The following is a 19,529-nucleotide window of genomic DNA, read 5'->3' on the forward strand; positions in this document are numbered from 1 at the left end:
GCTAGCAGCTCTGTGAGGCTGGGGCTAAATGCACATCTCAGCATGCTAACATATTCATGAACTGCTGAGGCTAAGCAGGTGTGTTTATCATGTTAAGTTTAGGCGTTAGCATGCTAGCATCCACCCAAAACAGAGCACATCTGAGGCTGATGAGGATCTCAGTTCTGTTGGTATTTACTCACAAACAGAAATATCTGACAAAATGTTGACCTTGTGATGAATGAAAAGTTAAGGGAAGTTATGAAGTCATGTGAAACCTTTGACCTGCTGGTTGTTCTACAGCAAAAGCCACATAATCATCAAAATTATTAGGATTCCTCTGGGGAACATGAATGACAGGACAGCATTTAAAAGCAAGCTGCCGATCTGACTGACCAACTGCTAGAGGCCAGAAGTCACAGTTGGAGGTGCTGTGGGGTCAGTCTACGTATGTAATGATGTCAACGGTGTGCAGCATTCATGTTTTTTGTGTTAATTTAAATGGCCAGGATGACTTTACATAAACAATTTGAGAATGTTTTGCACTACAACAGAGGGCAAAGTTGAACACCAGCATACTATAGGTCAAAGCAGCAATAGAGACTACAGAGATGAAGAGGGAGAGAACTTAGTCACCAGACTCCCTTACAAAATCACTCAAATTTGTGAGTTGTTGTGTTAGGATAAACTTATAAACGTATAAACTTTGTGAAACGCTGTCTTTGACAAATTCTTAATTGTTTCGGCCTTCTTGTAAATTGTAACGCTGGTGGGGGCATTTAATGTAAAATCAAACGTATTTTGTTTTTTTCTCCACAACCAACTGGCGACCCCTGGAATAATTACATTATGAACCCCTTGTGGTCCCGACCCCCAGGTTGAAAAGCCCTTGAGAAAATACAGTAACAAACAAGAGCGACTAACTCCATTAAACCCTTGAATGATGCAATATTTTTGATGATTACTTTATTTGGTCCGGGTGACACGGTTGACTGATTGAGTTATTTTTCCTTCAAAGATATTCAATTGTTATGGAAAATGTGCTTTTGTACTTGTGAATTATTGGACAGGTTATGGAAAGAAAGCAGCATGCTACTCATGGTCCAAAAGGTATTTCTAACATATATTTGCTTTTGTCTTAACCTCCTTGGAAAACCAAATGTTTCCCCTATGGGAAATTACCTGGAAAGTATTTATATTTAAAAGACTCCTCAGGTACTCAGCAACTTCATCAAACATTAGGAATCAGTGGTAGAGCCCGCTGTGCTGTGTTAGCACTATTTGACCTTGTTCTGGTGTGGATATACTTGAGCTAATTTTCCTGCCGGTGAGCCATCCCACTAAATACGGGATCTTTGTCCATTACTGTCCTATTTATCTTGAGGATAACAGAGATTACTGGGAGAGGTAGCTTCACAGCACAGTAACTCACCTTCACTGCAGAGGGAGAGTAAAGAGACACATGCTTGCATGTGTTGGCGAGGTTTAAGGTCAGGTTAAAAATATTAGAATAAAGGTAATCAATCAAAACCGAAACACACACATGCATGTATGACTAAACGTACCTGTCATATGTGTGTCATCTACCAGGAATTAAAAAAAAATAATAATGGACAAAAGCACACAAAGAACAGAGGGACGCAGGTCGTTGGATAAAACACTGTTTTTTTATTTTATTTACTGCCATTCCTATTGCTTCAGACAGACAAGCTGTGGCGCAGGGAGCACAGAGTGATTCAAACAAGTCAACGCTACTGCCGATCTACAAACAAATCTCTCTGACAACAACAAACAACAGAGGCGCAGCAAAAGAAGAAGCAAGAAGAACAGCGTTTGGCAACCATTAACATCTTGGAAAAAACTTCAGAAGTAAAAAAAGGAGTGCATTCTGCATTTTTAATAGTAAACAGCATCCCTACTTCATCATGAACTAGATAGAGAAAAAGGAATCAAACGAGGAGGGCTGCTACACTGCTTTGACGTCGGCCCCCTTTTCCACCCTTTCAGCTTTTTATGAAAGTGGATTTTTGTCAGAAGCGCCGGATCTTTCTGTCGCTCTCTCGGATGGCCCGCAGCATTACAGGGGAACGTGGTGCTCTACACACTTTAAGAGTAATTAAAAGCGATTGAACAGCTGTAATTATGAGAAACGGCGGTTGTGTTCCGGGTCACTCCTATCAGCGCTGCCTTTCATCAGAGCAGAGGCACAGGGGCCCCGCTGCTAGTCTCTGTTTTCTCCATATGCATATCTTCAAGAACAAACAACTGGCAGGCTGCCTACAGGCTCACACACACACTATCACACTCACACACACACACACACACACACACACACGTACGCACAGTCGCACATCGGTATGGCACGAGCGCGCCATCGCACGGTAAACACTGAACGACATTCTTCATGTTCTCCGTTGGGTGACATTCAGAACTTTCTACTCAAAATCTTTCTTTGGTCTCGTTCCACCGTTAAACACAATAAAAAGGGGATTACTATACACAAGTGAAGAATGCGATACCATGTGAGCAAAGTGAGTCTTCTTTTTTTTTTTAACCATTATATACTGTATTATAACACTGTGTGACAGATAGAAAGCATATATGTATGTACTGTACTCGACTACTGAGAATGAGTCAATCCACTGATAAAAGCATGTCTGGGTTACATGAGATTAAGTAACAGAATACACTGAAATAATAAATAGTTACACAATGTATGCTAACACTGAAATGCAGGCTCCACTTATGTTTTCGTTAGACCGTTGTGACACTAGTAGCTTGTCGCTAAGCTGGCGTTGTTAGCACGTTACTGAAGCACTATTCTGGTTCTATTGTGGTGGTCTGGTTTCCCTTCCAGCCGACTCGAAGATGGCGTGGCTGCGCTGGGGGAGTGGAGGGTGGATTGGGGATGGGGTGGGGTTGGGGGGGGGGAGATGTAGATGCCCCGATCAAAAGGAAATCGATCTCTGTGGGATCAAAACAACGGTGGTGTCTTCAGTGGTCCGTTCCCTCAGCTGATGTGGGGCCCCCCACATTCAGAAGAGCTGGTGGGTTTTCTTATTCTGGTCTTGTTCTTTCTCGCATCCTCTATCCTTCCTTTACATCCTGTTGGAAAAGGAAAAAAGATGTACCTTTGTTATACATATGAATGACTCTGAAGTGAACTTAAAGGCTTACTATGCAGGATTTGCCAGCCGCTGTTTGTCAACACAACTCAAAGATGACTGTCGAGTCGTCATTTCCCCGGTCGTCAGGTACCAACGCTTTGGCCTGGCGGACCACCAACCCAAAGTGTCGTTATTCGAGGACCTGGGAGCGCGGTGACTCAACAATCAATTATCTGTCTCCAGAATCACGATGCCCAGAAACATCGAGAACACAGCAAAATAATAGGAAAATACAGGCAGAGTGCAGGGTTTCTGCAGATACAGCCGCCCCCACATACGTACTTCAAGTCTTGTGTGGAAAATTCTGCATAGTATACCTTTAAGGTTTAGTTGCTTGAGCCTTTCGAGGATGGACCTTTTATACCCAAACATGATACTAAAACCTGTTACCAATAAACCTGTTGCGTTTGGAGCATTACGCAACTTTCTCAGTCTTTTGTTGCACCTGTTCCAACTTGTTTGAAATGTGTCGCTGGCATCAGATTCAGAATCGGCTTATATTAACAAAGATCAAAGATGTTGTTGCAGTAAAACATTAATTATATTGTGTTTGTACTGTTTTCAATTGAGTATAAATCAAAAAGGATTAGCAGGTGTGTGTTCTGAGTCTGTAAATGAAATGTCAACACCAGGACAAACTTCCTTGTTAGTTGGTTTGTCAGCATGATTACACAAAAAATACTCCACGGATTTCCATCAAACTTAGAAGGAGGACGAGTCTCAGCCCAGAATAGACCCCATTTATTTATGGTGCTGATCCGGATAAAAGGACTGATCCAGAAATGTTTTTCTCACTTTCTTTTCCATTCATTTCTCATGCATGGATCTTGTTGTAAAGAGTCAGGCGTATTCAGGTGGCAGGCATCGATGAATGATTACAATTCGATGCTCATTTTAATAAAAATCTATTATTCTCCCATGACACGATGGAGATTATGATTCCATAAAACTGTTTTGTTGTCCACGCGGTTGGCTGTTATTGGCATTAGATTAGGCTTGATTGAATCAAAGGGGACTGTTGGGCCTTGGCAGAGGTATGCGCTCTACTGAAGGCCATTTCTAGTCTTCCATGTTCCTTTTCGAGCCCCACAGTGGCCCCAATGTAGTTTGCCTTTTCAGCATGTCACCTCGCCTGCACAGTTACTCGACACGTGATACGTTGGACTGTAAATAACTACATCTCGTGTCTGAGTGAATTCATGTGAGAACAGAGACATTATTCAATAACAAAATGAAGTCATGAATAAAACAAGTTAACCACCTGTGAGTGAATAAATGCTTCATGAGCTCTACATGTACGCAACATGTACATAAGCACATTTCCACACTTAGACATCTTGGGCCCACCTCCAGAGCAGCGACTCCACTCTGTTGATGATGTCAGCCAGATCAAAGGGCAGCGGCATGCTGGGGTCATCCATACCCCAGAAGGGCCGGTCCACTGGGGCCTCCTCGGGGGGTAATGTCTGGGCCAGACTTGAGTGGCACCTGAGGCGACAGGACACAGGAAACAAGCGCAACCATTAACTCCTCCCTCCTATCAAAACCTAGACAACTCGACAGCGTCAGGGCACGCGTCTCAGGTCGGCAACAAAACTTTTATTTTTTGAGATGTGAGCAGTAATGTCACAGAAACATCTGGTAACAGCTGCTATACTTCTTCACCCGTGTATGAATTGTAACTGTGGATCCAGAGTATTCCATTTAATGCCCAGTAACTAGTGCTGGTTGACAAGCAGTTGAGTTTAGTAGCTGAGGATGAACAGATATCTTTCCATCTGTACTGACTGCTGGGGGCTCTGAAGGGGTCAGCCCCAGAAATGTCAAGTTGTTTAGTCAATGACGTGTGTTTGTGTGTGTGTGTTAACTCGTCCCTAAACACACAGTGGGTGTTGTGTGTTTGACCAGGAGGCAGCCGGCTTGTGTGTTTCCTCTCCTTTTTTTATGACTCCTAATAATACTGGGTCCAATTGGAGCCTCCAGGATATGACAGAGTGAGTGTCTGTGTGTACAAAAGAGACTGGAAGAGACTTCAATTGCTTCTTTCTTCTCCATATTGTTAATGACATTTAAATAGTTGATATTTATGTGACTTCTGCCTCCTTTCTTTGACATTTTTCTGTTTTATAACCTTTAAACCAGTACAGCCCCATCGAGCTAAACGGAGCTGAGAAGAGTGGGTGAAAGCGATGTGTCAGGAAAGTGTTTCAAAAGCCATAAATGGCAGCACCGGTACCAAGCTGATGAGAAACCATGATATCATGTATCATGATTAATGCCCCATTCATCTTACACACACACACACACAGGCACACGCAGCGGGATGCTATCACAAGAACATCACTCTCTGTTGTTGCAGTCATGACAGAGCGGTGAGAAATCCAGCCTTCTCATGTCACCGCGTGATTTTTATATGATTAATAATCTGGGGTTACTTGTAATTTCTACAGTGTTGGGAACCCCCACAGACCTTAGCCACATCTTTTGTCAGACCAGTGTAAATATTTACTGCGGTGACTTGGTGTTGCTCTCTGCTGTCATTGTAAATCTGCCCTCCCTCTGCCTCCTGACAGATGAGAGTGACCCCTGACCTGGAGGTGCACGAGGGAGGGGTGGAGGATGGCATTTGTATGTTGTGTGTGTAGAGACTGTGTGTGAGTGCTTGTGAGCGGTGGAGTTTCCTTCTAAAGCCACAAGGCCAGTGAGACTCCCCACTCAGTCATTATGCCAGGGTCTGTCATATCATATCCCTTTACCCCATCCACACCCTAAAAAAACCTCAACTAACCCGCTCACACACAAACACATGACCACCACCACCTTGTGGCCGGTGACTCACGGAGGGGATGGAGAGGACATGGACAGCTCAAGAGAAAGATATGGGGGTCGGTTATGGATGGGATGAGGGGATGTTAAAGTTGTCAGGGGACAGCCGGGGGCTGCCACAATTTGTGGTTATATATTTTCACCGGAGCCACTTAATGTTCAACTGGCTCTCGGCCTAAGTGCTGCATTTTGGTGCGGTTAGCCCTTTAAAGAGCTGCTGCATTACGGCGGTGAGGAGCAGCATTAACATCCACTGTTCCAATATATCTTCTGCGCTCTGGATCAGGGCCTGATAATAGCATCTGTTAACATGCACTAAGTACCATTATGTAGCACATCACTTCATAAATAATACGATTAGGCGACCTTGGGGCTTTGCGACGAGCCGTGTGTTTAAATGTTCTCATCATTTATTTAGGGTGCGAATTAAAGGAAGCGCCACTTCAGAGAAGGAGGAGGCGGAGGAGGAGGACATGGCTGGCATACATATCTACAGAGTGTGCGAGAGAGAGAGGGAGAGAGAGTGCAAACTGACCCAGACAGCACACACTCACACACACACTGTGTGGTTCTGCTGACATCAGCTCGAGGACACCATAGGCCAAGGGATCCCAGGCCTTTGATTTGGTCTGATTACGTATGCATGCAGTAGAGCTGTGAGAGAAAACACTCGCCTCCTCTCTGCTGCCCTGACTCGTAATGAAAGGCTACATACCGTAAAAAACCTGACCGGCCGCCTTCAGCGCAGCCGCTGAATTTATCTGACAGGGGATCTTGCAACATTAGCTTGCAAATAGAAGGCTCCTGGTTTACCAGAGATATAGAAGATATCAAGACTGGAAGACTATCAAAGATAATATAGTGCAGGTAATTCAGCACACACTTTTACACAATCTACCACTGTTCACAGAGTGCCGTCTCTTGACTGCTAAAATGGAACCAAACAAAAAGTCAATATCAAGCGAGGTGCCTTAAGCTCTCCTGGGCTCTCGCTAGAAATTCAGTGTAAGCCACAGTGACGTACAAACAAGGCTCACCAAAAGACTTTCCCATGGCAGAACAGCCCACCTTAAAGTTAAGGTCAAAGACAAAGAGGTGTGCATGGGGGGGGGGTGGTGGTTGAGCAGGCACAAAATGCGCTTGTGAGTCCGGGCTGTTCCAATGGATTAACCCCAGACAGATATGGGCCTAACTATCCCATCTGGCGCTCGGTCAAGAGAGATTGGCAACACAATCACTCATTTCAATTTGCCCTGAAACCTTATAGCCTGGCAGGCCCCCGCTCAAATGGTATGCTAATGTGAAAGGTATCTAGGATTCTATCGCCTCTATTCCACAGAGGCCTTTCCCTCCACGCAGCACAGTGCACTTGAACTGCGGCTGGGGCGGGAGCTCCGACGGCCCTCGCTGCAATAAGGGCCGGAGCCCCCTTTGCGCTCAAACTAACCACTTTAGCTAAAGTGAGTGTTAATTATGGACAGGCAAAGCAGTCAATAAAAGGTTAATGTAAAAGTCAAAGGATAAATTCCTTTAAGCATTGCATCATTCCACCATCTCCAACACACTGCTCGCAGGTCTCCTAATCAATACGTTTTACTGTAATGCGCTCCCCATCGATCCCCAACCCCCCCTCCCTTTGCTCCATGGTCCAGGCTCCTTCACTTGGTTAAAGAAAGGAGAGGGAGAAGGGAGAGAGAGGTAGGTGGAGGAGAGGGAGAGAAAAACGAGTAAATAAAATGATTAACCTCGGTTTCACTTTGTTGTTTCACTCTTAGTCTCTCGCTGAAAGGCTTGTTAGGAGAGTGCATGGCGGTCCGATATCATCGCTGCCATCACCACCAATACCGACCATCACGGTCATCAGCATCATCAGCCCACTCAATCTCTGGCCGGTGCGTAATTGTGTAGCAGTACACTCAAGCGGGGCCATACATTAAAAGACCCTCTGCTCTTAACAGGATGGAAATCCGCCTAATAGACAACATCAGTGCTTCCAACTCCAGCAATTACACTGATAAATGCACAATTGTGTCAGGCCGAGTGAAAAAGAACCCAGAGAGCGCAGATAGGAGACAACGCTTATCGCATTATTGTTACAGGAGGTCATTTGTAACCACATGGGACTCGGCAGCCTGGGCTGCTTGACTCAGGACATCATTTTTAGGTCAAAGGGTGGAGTCACACTATGCTGATGGGAAGCATTTAGGAATGGATTTAAAGAGGCTTGGATATATTTTCTAAACTGGATGTGTTTGAATGATATAAGGCTACATTTATATAGTGCTTTCATCCAAAGTGCTTCACAAGGTTTTTGCCCCCTATTCACCCAATCACATACCGATGGGTGCTGGCCTGACCTCCTGCCCATGTCTTGCCCAAGGACACTTCACCCCGACGTGTAGTTAAGGGATCGAACCGCCAACCCTGTGATCAGTGGATGACCCGCTCTACCTCTTGCATCTCAACAAAATATATAATAAAGGTCAGGTCGTTGGGTTCGGTTGCGGTTTAATGGCATTTTTATGAAATCAGCAAAAAGAAAAACACGCACAAAAATAAAACTACAACTTTCTACTGACAGATTTGTGCCCATGAATACCTGAATGTTTTGCAGAGTCACAGTGCGCTGAGGATCACCGCCAAAACATGAGCTACACCCACAAGGTGCTAAATTAATGGAATTTGTTTCTGAGATATAAGCCATGCCCAATGTATTGGCTTCATCAAAGCGAAGCCTGTGTGAAGATGAAATGACGCAGAACATCAATCAATCATCCGTGTCAGTTTTGAGGTGTATTATAAGCCTGTTCTGATCAAGGGGAGGCAAAATACCTCAGGTCACCTGCTTCCTCATGCGCCGCCTGCGCTTCATCTGACTCTCTAGAAATCCTGTGCAGGTGTGAATTTTTATGATCTTGGCAACCGGAGTGCCCGATAGCTGAGAATGCAATCAAACAAGTCATGAAAAAACAGGCATGTGTCTCATAAATCAGCTTGCCCCTGAAGGTAAGGCATGCAATCACGTCCCACAGAAAGAGAAGAAAGAAAGAAGTATATTATCCATGTACATTCGGTATCCATAAAATGTTGTGTAAGAAATGAGCGATTGAGCACATCTGTCTTTGTATGTCATACGGTTACATAATGGGTGAGAGAGAGACGGACAGATAGCTTTTATCTACATACCTATCTTTCTACTGTGCTGTGCAGGATATTAGTCGTGTCATGCAGAGGACAGTATAACAGGGAGACGTTAAGAACAAGGCTCAACCTGTGAAGTGTCAAGCTTTGGATCGCAACCTGCACCACCCAAGACTCCAAGGGGTCCTGTGAACTCTCCGGGCTGTTCTCATTATAGCCCGAAACAGAGCCTCAGATCCCCACCCACCATCCCCAACTCCCATTATCCCAATCACTGCCACATTCAGCGTTATGTGTAAAGTGGTGCAGAATGTGAGCCAGCCAGCCAGAAAGCGTGGGCAGGGCTGTGTCTTAACCGTTTCCTTAGGATCAATCAAACGCTATTGTGTCTGCAGACAGCTGCTGACTGTACACTTTGTGAGTATGTGAGGTGGGCAATTGTGGAGAGCGAAACGGAGAGAGAAGGGGGGGAGTCATCAGATGCATGACATATGTTCCTTTCATTTTGATTCCCTCTAAGGAGCCTGGCCTAATAAAACTAACATCTGATGCACTCTTTTCCCCTTTAATTAATGGTTGTGGAAACCACACAAAAATGCATTAGCAAAAGGGGGGAGGGGGTGGTGGGGGTTGCAGGAGACGAGGTGGGTGCTGCATGGTGCTCTCCCCCACGTGCCACCATGACTCTGCTGCTGCTGCCGCTGCTGCTGGGAACAATGATTCTGCCGTGGAGCATGGGTACCTCTGGGTGGGGCAGCTCCTTCCTCATACTGTGTGAGGTGCCCCTTTTGCCAGCTGCAGTCTGGGCTGCTCATTAAACCACATGAAACAAATAAGGCTCATTATTTGGCGGGCCCAGCCAGAGCCCGAGTTTGCGTCGGCGCAATGTACTGCACGCTGACTTGGTTGGAGCCTACGGCAGAAACAGGGTTGGTTCGTTGTACCTGCACAGCCCCTGCCTCTTTCACACCCTAAACGTGTTTGATGTGGTCTGGCTGGCTGCCCCGTCTAGAGCAGGGTGAACCAGATGTAACTGAAAAACACACACAAAGCCAGGTAGCCTCTAAATAGCCTTCATAATTGGAGGCAATAAAACACTATTGCAGTCTGGAAGTGCAAAGGAGGCAAGCCCCTGAACTACAGCTACTGCTCTCGAAAACCAGGTGGACGTCCATTAGGTGCTTAACAGCGTAACAAATTACCGAACACCCTGGCCTGCTCCTCCTCAGGCTATGGGATGGAATGTGGCCCTAATGTCAACACAGGCGCAAAATTTACGAGCAGACAACTATTGTTCAAATGCAATCAGGTTCTAATAAAAAAAGAGGCAGGAAAAGGACAAACAGATAGGGCCCTCCTGGCCGTTTACTCTTCCGACAAGGGGCGGGGAGACAGATCACCCCCTAAGGCTCTGGATCTGTGTGTGTTAGTGTGTGTGTATGTTTGAGGGGAAGAAAGAGTCAGAGAGAGAGTTAGTGAACCTGTGTGTGTGTGTGTGTGTGTGTGTGTGTGTGTGTGTGTGTGGGTGGGTGGGTGTGTGTGCTCCAGGCTGACAGGGGAGGAATGAGAGTGACTGCAGCTTTTGGCCTGCTAGCCACCTGTGCCAGGCTACAGGCTAGCTCAACATAAGCAGCTGGCTTGAAGGAAAAGTGAAAAAAAAAAAAAAAAGGTAAAAAAACAAACGTTTACTCTGGGCCCCGCCAATAACACCCAAAGGAATACACTCAGCGGAGACGGATGCCTAGCTCAACACAACAACCCTCTCCATCATAGTCCTAAATGAGCCACACGTGGCCAAATACCATAGTGAAACATTTTGATATATACAGGCAAAACTAATTAGAGTCGGTTCTAAAGAGACACTGAAGTTTTTCCTGATGACGCTGTTTATTTATAAAGCCCAGGAGAGAAAATGGTGCAATACGAGGACTTGATGGCGAGGGTAAAGAGGTTACGAGCCTGCGAGTGATTGCACTTTTTCACAGCTCGGAGTTCGAAAGGCTGTAAATCTGCTGTTAGGGAATCAGGAAGAGGGTTACTGTGGCGTTGGGAGCACTAACTCTTAGTTTTCCAGGGCACACCGTTGCTGTGAAAACTTGTTCTCAGAGTGTTCTTGTAAAACGATCATTTTTTAACCCTCATCCACCAATACCCTCCCCTCCCAGTCAGTGCCTTGTGGGCATCATCTGAATGGTGCAATAAAGCTGGTGATGGATGAGGCTTGCCTCAACAGCTATACAGCCGAGCCATTGGACGACACCTGACCCCAGTCACATGATAAGGTCGATCCAACGTGGGCACAATTCCCACCTGTCTTCAGGTGACAATGGCGGGGTCAAGCTGGCCCAGCTAATTATAGTCTATTGTAACTTCAATTGCCTGGTTACAAGTCATCCTTCTAGCTCCAGGGGACGTGGTGTTAAGTTCTGAAGCCTTTGTGTAAGTTAAACTGTGAGATAGAAGCTTTAAACTGCTGCGCAACACATATAAGGTTTCAGAAACATATTAAACTGCTTTACAAAAAAAGAAGACACTGAGTTTGTTGTTCCCTTTAAACAAACAATCAACTCTACGAGGGCAAGTGCTTCGTATAAATATGAGATTGGGTTCAAACTGCATACAAACAGTAAGCTCATTGTTGACCTCGTCTGTCAGGATGAGATCACATATATGGCTGAGCAAGCCAGTGACAGTAAACACGCCCTACAAAAACAGTCGTAAATCTCACATCCCATAAATTGGACAGGTCTAGGCGTAGGCTATAATATGACCGTCATCATAGACAAGACATTCTTGTAAAAACAAAGAAAACATTTGATCTCATATTAATCTAAGATAAATGTTATTTTTTTTAATTAACTATAAAAAAAAACTAAAAAAAACAACAGATAATGAGATGTGATAATTTGCTTATCCTTTGTGACGTATACTCAATTCAAAACAGCACAAAAACAATATATTTAAATGCTATTCCTGATCAACTTCATTGATTTTTGTAAATATTTTTGCTTATCCTGAATTTGATAGCAGCAACACGTTGGGACAGAGCCTGCCTGGGAAAAACACCTGTTTGGCACGTACCACAGGTAAACAGGTTAATTGGTAACAGGTGATAGAATCATGACTGGGTGAGAAAGGGGCATCCTCAACAGTCGTTCACAGGCAAAGATGGGGCGAGGTCCAACACTTCAGAAAAAAACACGTGATTATATAAAGGATATTGCTACACGGGCTTTGGGACGCTTCGTAAAACTGTTGTTCGGTAAACACGGTTCATTTATGAAAGGATGCATTCTTTCTTCATTTGTGTTTTACACAGCGTCCCAACTTTGGGGTTGCACACAACAATGAAATCGAAAAATGTCATCAGAAATGCATGACTTACAGTAAAAAGAATATGTGTATGCTCGAGAGAAAAGATAAAGAACACACCACTAAATCTGTTACTTTAAAAGGTATATCATTTAAGTTTTGACTTTTCATTCAGGGCATACTCATGCAAACTTCTTGCACCTTTAGACAAGCAACATCAGAAAGTAAAATGAGCATGATTTTTCTGGCAGGACATTTACTGTATTTCAGCTGGTTTCTGTTTTTTAAATTAACCTTTGAATGTGCAAAAAAAGACAGTGGAAGATGTCCACATTCCCATCCCACATTGGCAGCTGCCGTAAGTCAGCAACTAAAACTACCATCAGTCACTCTATTTACAGTACGGGGTGAACTCATTCTGAAAATGTCAGGCTGGGTATACAGTAACTCATGACTCGCACTTTCCCAGATGCATTTTTTTTTCTTCCAGTAAACAAACAAAAGTAAAAGTCCCAAAACTCAGCGAAGCTTCTCATTCGAGCCTGGGAAAGGCCTTGAAGTAGTTGCACCGCAGTGATGTAAGCGTGTGTGCATTCATGCGTATTATGCGTCCATGCCAGAGGAGTGCTTACCGCCAGGTGTTTGAACTTCTGCATCACCTGGTGCTCCTGCTGCGTGAACACGAGTTTTGTTTCACCCTATTAAGTAAATAGTGTAATTAAAGGGCCTCAGCATTTAAAACGCTGTGAACAGCCAGCAATTTGTGTGGAGGAGCAGCCAGGCCGGGCCCTGAGGCGCTGCACCAAACAGGATACAAAGAGCGCACACAGCCAGCCTGTACAATGGTGTGCGTGTGGGTGTGTGTGTGAGTACATATGTACCTGCCTACGCAGATGAGTTGGTGTGATGTTTGCGTAGGCGCGAGTGCAAATCACTCACTGAAAGTTGTTTTGGGTGTTGACACAAAAGCTTCTTGTGGTCTAACAGGTACTTGATAATGTTCTGTTTGTAGTGACAATATAAAGACTGAGAGCTATGTATCATAGAACCTAGCCCTTTGTCTTCAGTAGCACAGGCATAAATTGATACAGATGCAAGTCAAAAAAAAAGTGACACACTGGCATAGCCAGTTTGCCACAATGGACAACAATAAGACAGATGCCACACGCAGAGCTCAGCACAATAAAAACACAGGGATTACAACTGAAGTGCGAACACAGACCAACTCTCTTCATTGGCTTCCTCTTTTAATTTCCATTCCACAAACATCCCCGCTCGGCTCTACCTATCCCGGCGAGGATGCTTCTTACTAAAGTCTCTGCCCTTACCGCTGATCCGGGGTCAGCTGTGGGGAGTAAGAGAGGGATAACCTCTTTCTGAGCCACAAAGAAGCCCAGATGGCTGTGCGAAAGCTCTGATCCAAAAACTAGCTTACAACTCAATCGCTGTGGCCACATCTCCAAGTGCACAGTTTAACCCCCTTCGATGTCAGCCAAGGTCACAGATGCACACTTGAGAGGCAAAAAGAGCCAGGAGTGAAGTGCTGCCAGAGTCGAAGGAATTAGATCCCGGCTGAGTGGCCCTCATCTGGCTAAGCCTGGTAAGTAGCAAGACTAACAGGCTGAGGCACGGTGGTTTGGGTTCGCAGACACACACACGCACACACACACCCATGCTTGTAAGCTTGCACGCAAACAGACACACACATATAGAAGGTGGTAAACACACACTTAACATAGACACACACGCATACACGGAAGGACTCAGAGGGCTACAGATGGTGTGCCCTGGGCCTGGTGACTGGGGCTCTGAATGAGCTAGTTTTAGATCCAGTGTGGAAGCTGCCACGACGTGCAGGGCTCAGGGGTTGGGGCGGAAGACAAAGAACAGCGGAAGGAGTGCAAGAGGGGAAGAGGAGAGCGGGCGGGGTCTAACTCCTTTCCCTGCATGGGGCCTCCTAACATTTTTAGTACAACATCAACATGTCACTGTCCATTCGTCCCCTTGCCCTATTGCCCCTGTCCTACCCCCACGTCTCCCTACACGCCTAATAGTGCAAGCACACACCGCCACAACTACACAAACACCAACATACACACACACACACACTCTGGGAGCCAGCGGCCACTTCAGCCGTAATTCCGCCTGACTTCCGCTGCCTGACTGGCAGGAGACAGGGAGGGTGAGGACAACAAGCTGTGAATACGGGAAGAGACAGAAAATCATTGAGAACCTTGCCTTTATGAATCTTTGATGAGAGAGAGTGTGGGTTGGTGGGGGCTTTGCCTCTGGTTAAATCAGAGCATAGCGTGTGTGGTGTGTGTATGACTGCCAACAGAGGTTGAGATAAACAGGGCCTGGACCGGGCCCAGACAACTGCAAACCCCGCAGTCGGGAACACTTGTCCTGGCAATTAGTCCCTGTCCTCCCTGTTCATGTTGCAGGTAACTTGTGTTGGTAGCTTGCAAAAGAGCTGCATCTACGAAGTGCCTAGAAGCCCAGCGAGGGGTGCAAGGTTGAGATGTAGCAGGAGCTCTTTGTGTACGAGTCAAAGGCATCTTCCGTATTTAATTATGCAGCTGGCAACACCTCAGTTTACCACTGATGAATCACTCAATCACTCTCCGTGTACAGGAGTTAAACAAAATAACAGACGCTCTTCATTAAAAGGAGTCAAATAAGGTTGCAGGCCCTAATGGTTAGTTTGAAGATGCAACTTCTTTTTCTTTCTGTTTATGTGTTTATTGTAATACAGTCCCCTTGACATTTTAATACGTTCATCTGAGAGAGGACCAGTTTAACATCCACTAACAAGACTGGCTTTCTGCCATGATAAATGACATGCAGCTATGTGCAATAAGAAAAACAAACAATATGACGAGCTGGTATCACGCTGTCCTACATGGCAGTTTTTATAATTAACAATGATAAAGCATGTTGCAATGTCTTGTAAGGGCATACTGGCTTGCAATTTAAGCGTGGGAAGTTGTATTACACCCACGCCCTTGCGGTGTTCCTTCTTTCACTGTTCATTGTTTTACCCTCACACCTGTTCTGACATCGGACACATGAAACGCAGATGATGACTCAGAGTAGGTTGTTTTAATTAACAATACAAGACACGTTACAACAACTCTCCTTCAAATCTCTGAAACTGCTTTTTAATAGATGTCAAGCAGGTGCCAATTTTCTTCTCAACACGACTTGGGTTATGTTACGAAACAAGCGGAGCAGCATAGTAGCTTTATCTCATCTGCCACCTGTGACAGCTCAGAATTCAGAGTCCTCCAGGAAGCTCGGCTCATGTTAATGTGTCACCAATGAGGCCTTTTGAAGACTCGATTCATCCATCTGTCAGCGAGCACAGAGGTGCTGCCGACTGAATTCTTTCGATCACATAAGAGCTCGGCACTGAGATGAACTGTCTTAAGCTGATCAAGAGTTGCCTTGGCTTCCATCTACATCTGTCAGGTTCAAACTTTACACTTCACTACACATGTTGATCACATATAGCAAAGTACGGGCAAAATTTCAAGCTGCTGTTTGGACTAATCTACTTTAGGCTTGAATTAACACAGGATGTCTACTTTTCTGGGATCCTGACATGAAAGCGCAGGATTGATTGACACCCAAAGTGCCTTTTCTCACACCTTGTAGACCTGCCATAACTGTGAACTTGTGGCTTCCTATAGCCTCAGGAGAAGACAATGGAGAACCATGCCAGGTTTGGGTTGGGTCGCTTTATAGGGCAAGAGCGAGTCTAACAGTGCCCCCTGATGGTTTGTGCGTGCTTAGGGCCACGGAGGGAAGCTATAGTGTGACTAGAAAAAGTAATGCTAACGAAACAACATCGTCTGACATCAAACGGAGCCCGTGTTCAGCCTTTGTTTGCAGGCAAAGGGAGGTGAAAAGAGCAGTACTTAGCAGAGCAGCTAACCTGTGGCCATATCTGCTGGACAAATCAATAGAAGTGTCTGAGAGCATAGCAGAGTGTGCTGGAGGGGCTACCCCTGGCCCGCTGCCCCCGGGCCCCTCCTGGGGGGTACCTGCCTGTCTCTTCACCCTCCATCTCTTCTGCCTCAGTGCTCCCGTCCTCCTACCACTCACTCATACACACACACACACACATGCGTGCAACAAGCCCACATATGCTTTAATACAAGAGTCCTGTGACATCTCGTAGCGCCATCTATACTATGACGTGCACAGGGGATCTGCATTGTCTAAAATGTTACGCTGCAGATGTATTGTATAAAAGCACATACAAGGAACTGTACACACAGACAATATTGTCCCCTGATACCCTATAGTACATGGACCACAATATGGACAAGCTTCAAATGGGTTCCCGTTGTAGTGGTCTTTCACACAGGAGGGCAGAGGAAGCTGTACCTAATGCACAACAGAACACCTGACCCTAAAGCCCTGGAGAACAGTAACAGCAGTCCCTCCTCCAAACTGCAGGAATCCAATTCTCTAAAAAGGCAGAGACCCTTCCCCTCAGCTCTCCCCCACTTGCTGCTGCCTACTTACTTTCAATCACAGTTAACATCACAGAACAAGAAGTGGAGGGATGGGAGGAGGCGAAACACAAGCCTGCTGCACAATGCACTTGTCTGGCAGCTGCTTGCTCTGACATTTGAGGCCATGGGGACCTTGTTGAAAGAGCAGATGCTCACTGATGTACAGGCACAGGAACATGGCAACTACACAAGTGGCTGAAGCAGAAAAAAAAAAAAAAAAATCTGCACAAACATATGACAGAAAAGAACAGGGGGGAAAGGCTGAGGATGGCAGGCTCACGCAGAGATGTGTTGAGTGTGGAAACACACGGCCACAAATACACAGCAGAGTGGACATGGCACACTGACATGCACATAGATAAAAGAAGACACCAGTGAGATGGATGGTAAAAAAAAAGAGTTACACACTGACGAAAAATACACTTGGAAACTGCACTAAAGACATGCATACACACATGTACGGAGAGAAACGCACACTTCAACACATGACTATATAAACAATGTTCTGGATGTATGGTACATGCTTCCACTATCCCAGTGGACAGGTAGAGTACAAGCTGCCCCAGCCTCCGCACATTAAAATAGAAACACACAACCAACCTATATACAACTTTTATACTGACCTATATACTGAGTGCACCTTGTAGGCACAGTGGGATATCTGGTTATTATGCCAACAATCTAATTCAGCTCGCTGCAGCAACATTTGAGTGACAACATGTTCCTGAAACACCGGCATCACTGGTATAAATTAACGGGAAAGGACAGAATTCACTGGTTAGGGCTGGAAGAAAGCCAAGAAAAGACAAGTGCAGAGGGAGATGGAGGAGAAAAAAGAGAAATAGCAAATAAGGAGTGAAGGAAAGATGAGATGGGAGGAAAACAGATGGAAACAAAAGAGAGAAACACAAGAAGACACAGAATGCGAAGTGAGAGAGGTAGAGAGCAGGCGGCATCATGGTGCATCTCCGGCAGAGAGGAATTAGTTTCCGCAGAGGACCGCAGGCAGCATTATGGAAATGGGTGCCTGGCAGCTTCTTTGGCTGACTGTAAACAGGATCTTGGTAAGGCATACAGCCTCTGGTGAGGCCCACAGAGCCTGGCATCATTGCCGGTGCTGTGTCGGGCTGCAACACTCCCACGGTCCCTCCTTCTATCTGTCTGGTTCCTTTGCTCCAACCTGCCCAAACTCTGCTTGTGAGTAATTTATGAAGCGGGGTGGGGGCGGTTGCGGAAGCGGTACGCGTACATCCTGACACCAAATACATGACATGTTCCACATGTCTTCCCACGAAACTACAAAGAGCCCTTTTGTCTCTACAAAGGAAAAGAAACACCAAAAAGTAGTTGCTGCGATGAGGGCGCTCGCATCACTTTGTGAACTGCTGTGAACCAGGTAGTGGATGGCAACCCTGGTTACGAAAACCAGAATTAAAGTAGCTATCTGTGCTAATGGTTAGCTTAAGTCCCAATTAAGCCGTTCATTCAAGGAATATGACATTACCTGGCAGCATTGTCTTGGTTATTTGGCAGCATTGTCCTCTGGTTATGCCAGGGTGCAGACATGTTACACTGCCAAGTGAAAGGAAGTCGACCAGGCCAAAAGACAAGCCAGGAGTTAAGGGGCCTTAAAAAAGAACAACCAGTGCACTCAAATATTTGTCCAATATTCATACGGTGCCAGATTTCTTCAACTGACTTTGTAGTGTTCGAACAGGACATCCAATAAAATCCACTTTGTAGATGTTACCAGCTCAGTTTCACTATCTCTTACCTCATTGCCCATGAATCTAATCCTCTGTCAAACAAAAAATGTATCGCATTGAGTTGTCAACGTGTGCGAGCCCTTTATGTGCGAGTGTAAGTGTTTCTACTTGTCTGCCTCTTCACAGCAGCTCGTGCAGGCCCCTCTCTTCCTTACAGCTGTAGCCAGCACAATTACAGTAGCCCGCATTATCTTTGCCATGCTGCAAAACAAAGTGCAGTGGCGTAATGCGAGGTCTTACACAAAAGTAAACAACTTCATCTGGTGTCTGAAATATGTGTCACTGCGATTGTGCAAAGCTGCCCATCGACACAGCCTTGTCGGGTTGAAGGAGCGTCTCCTAATTAATGAGAGAGGGAGACTGAGAGAGTCAAAGAGAGAGAAACTCTCTCTTCCACAGTTCTCCTTCAAACAAGCACTTCCTACGGGACTCCATTGTTTGGACTGAGGCATCATGGGTAGCCTTATTTACAGATTTTAATTGCTCTGGTGATCTGTGGGTAAAACACCCTGTCGTAATCACCCCACAATAGAATTGTTACTCTTTCTGACAATTGTAATAAAATGCTCTACAGCGTCCGGGGGAAAACGAGGAGGAGGAAACAGAGAAGGGCAGAGAAAAGGAAACACAGATGGTAGGCGATGTAAAGAAAAGCAAACAGGAAAAATAGAGAAAAAATAAATAAGGAGAAAATATTTTGGATGCAAATCTTCTCAGCGAGAGGAACTAATCCGAGCGGGCGGGAAGCAGGGATGAGGATGGGACTGTTGTCCAAGGAAATGATTGCTCTCCCACCTCAAAGTGACAACCATGAG

General features: G+C 45.5%; 1 protein-coding gene across 1 annotated transcript in view; it reads right to left on the reverse strand.

Annotated features, from left to right (window-relative positions):
* Positions 1-1,627: 1,627 nt before the first annotated feature.
* The window catches only part of fto (FTO alpha-ketoglutarate dependent dioxygenase), a 128,661-nt gene continuing 110,759 nt past the window's right edge, over positions 1,628-19,529 (reverse strand). The window contains exons 9-10 of the mRNA XM_084358004.1: positions 4,494-4,634; positions 1,628-3,084 (exon numbers count right to left, since the gene is read on the reverse strand). Coding sequence (XP_084214130.1) covers positions 3,078-3,084; positions 4,494-4,634 — 148 coding nt within the window. The 3' untranslated portion in view covers positions 1,628-3,077. The remainder of the gene's footprint in view (positions 3,085-4,493; positions 4,635-19,529) is intronic.

Source organism: Pagrus pagrus (genome assembly GCF_965226575.1).
Source record: "Pagrus pagrus genome assembly, chromosome: 1".
In the NCBI taxonomy this organism is placed as follows: Eukaryota; Metazoa; Chordata; class Actinopteri; order Spariformes; family Sparidae; genus Pagrus; species Pagrus pagrus.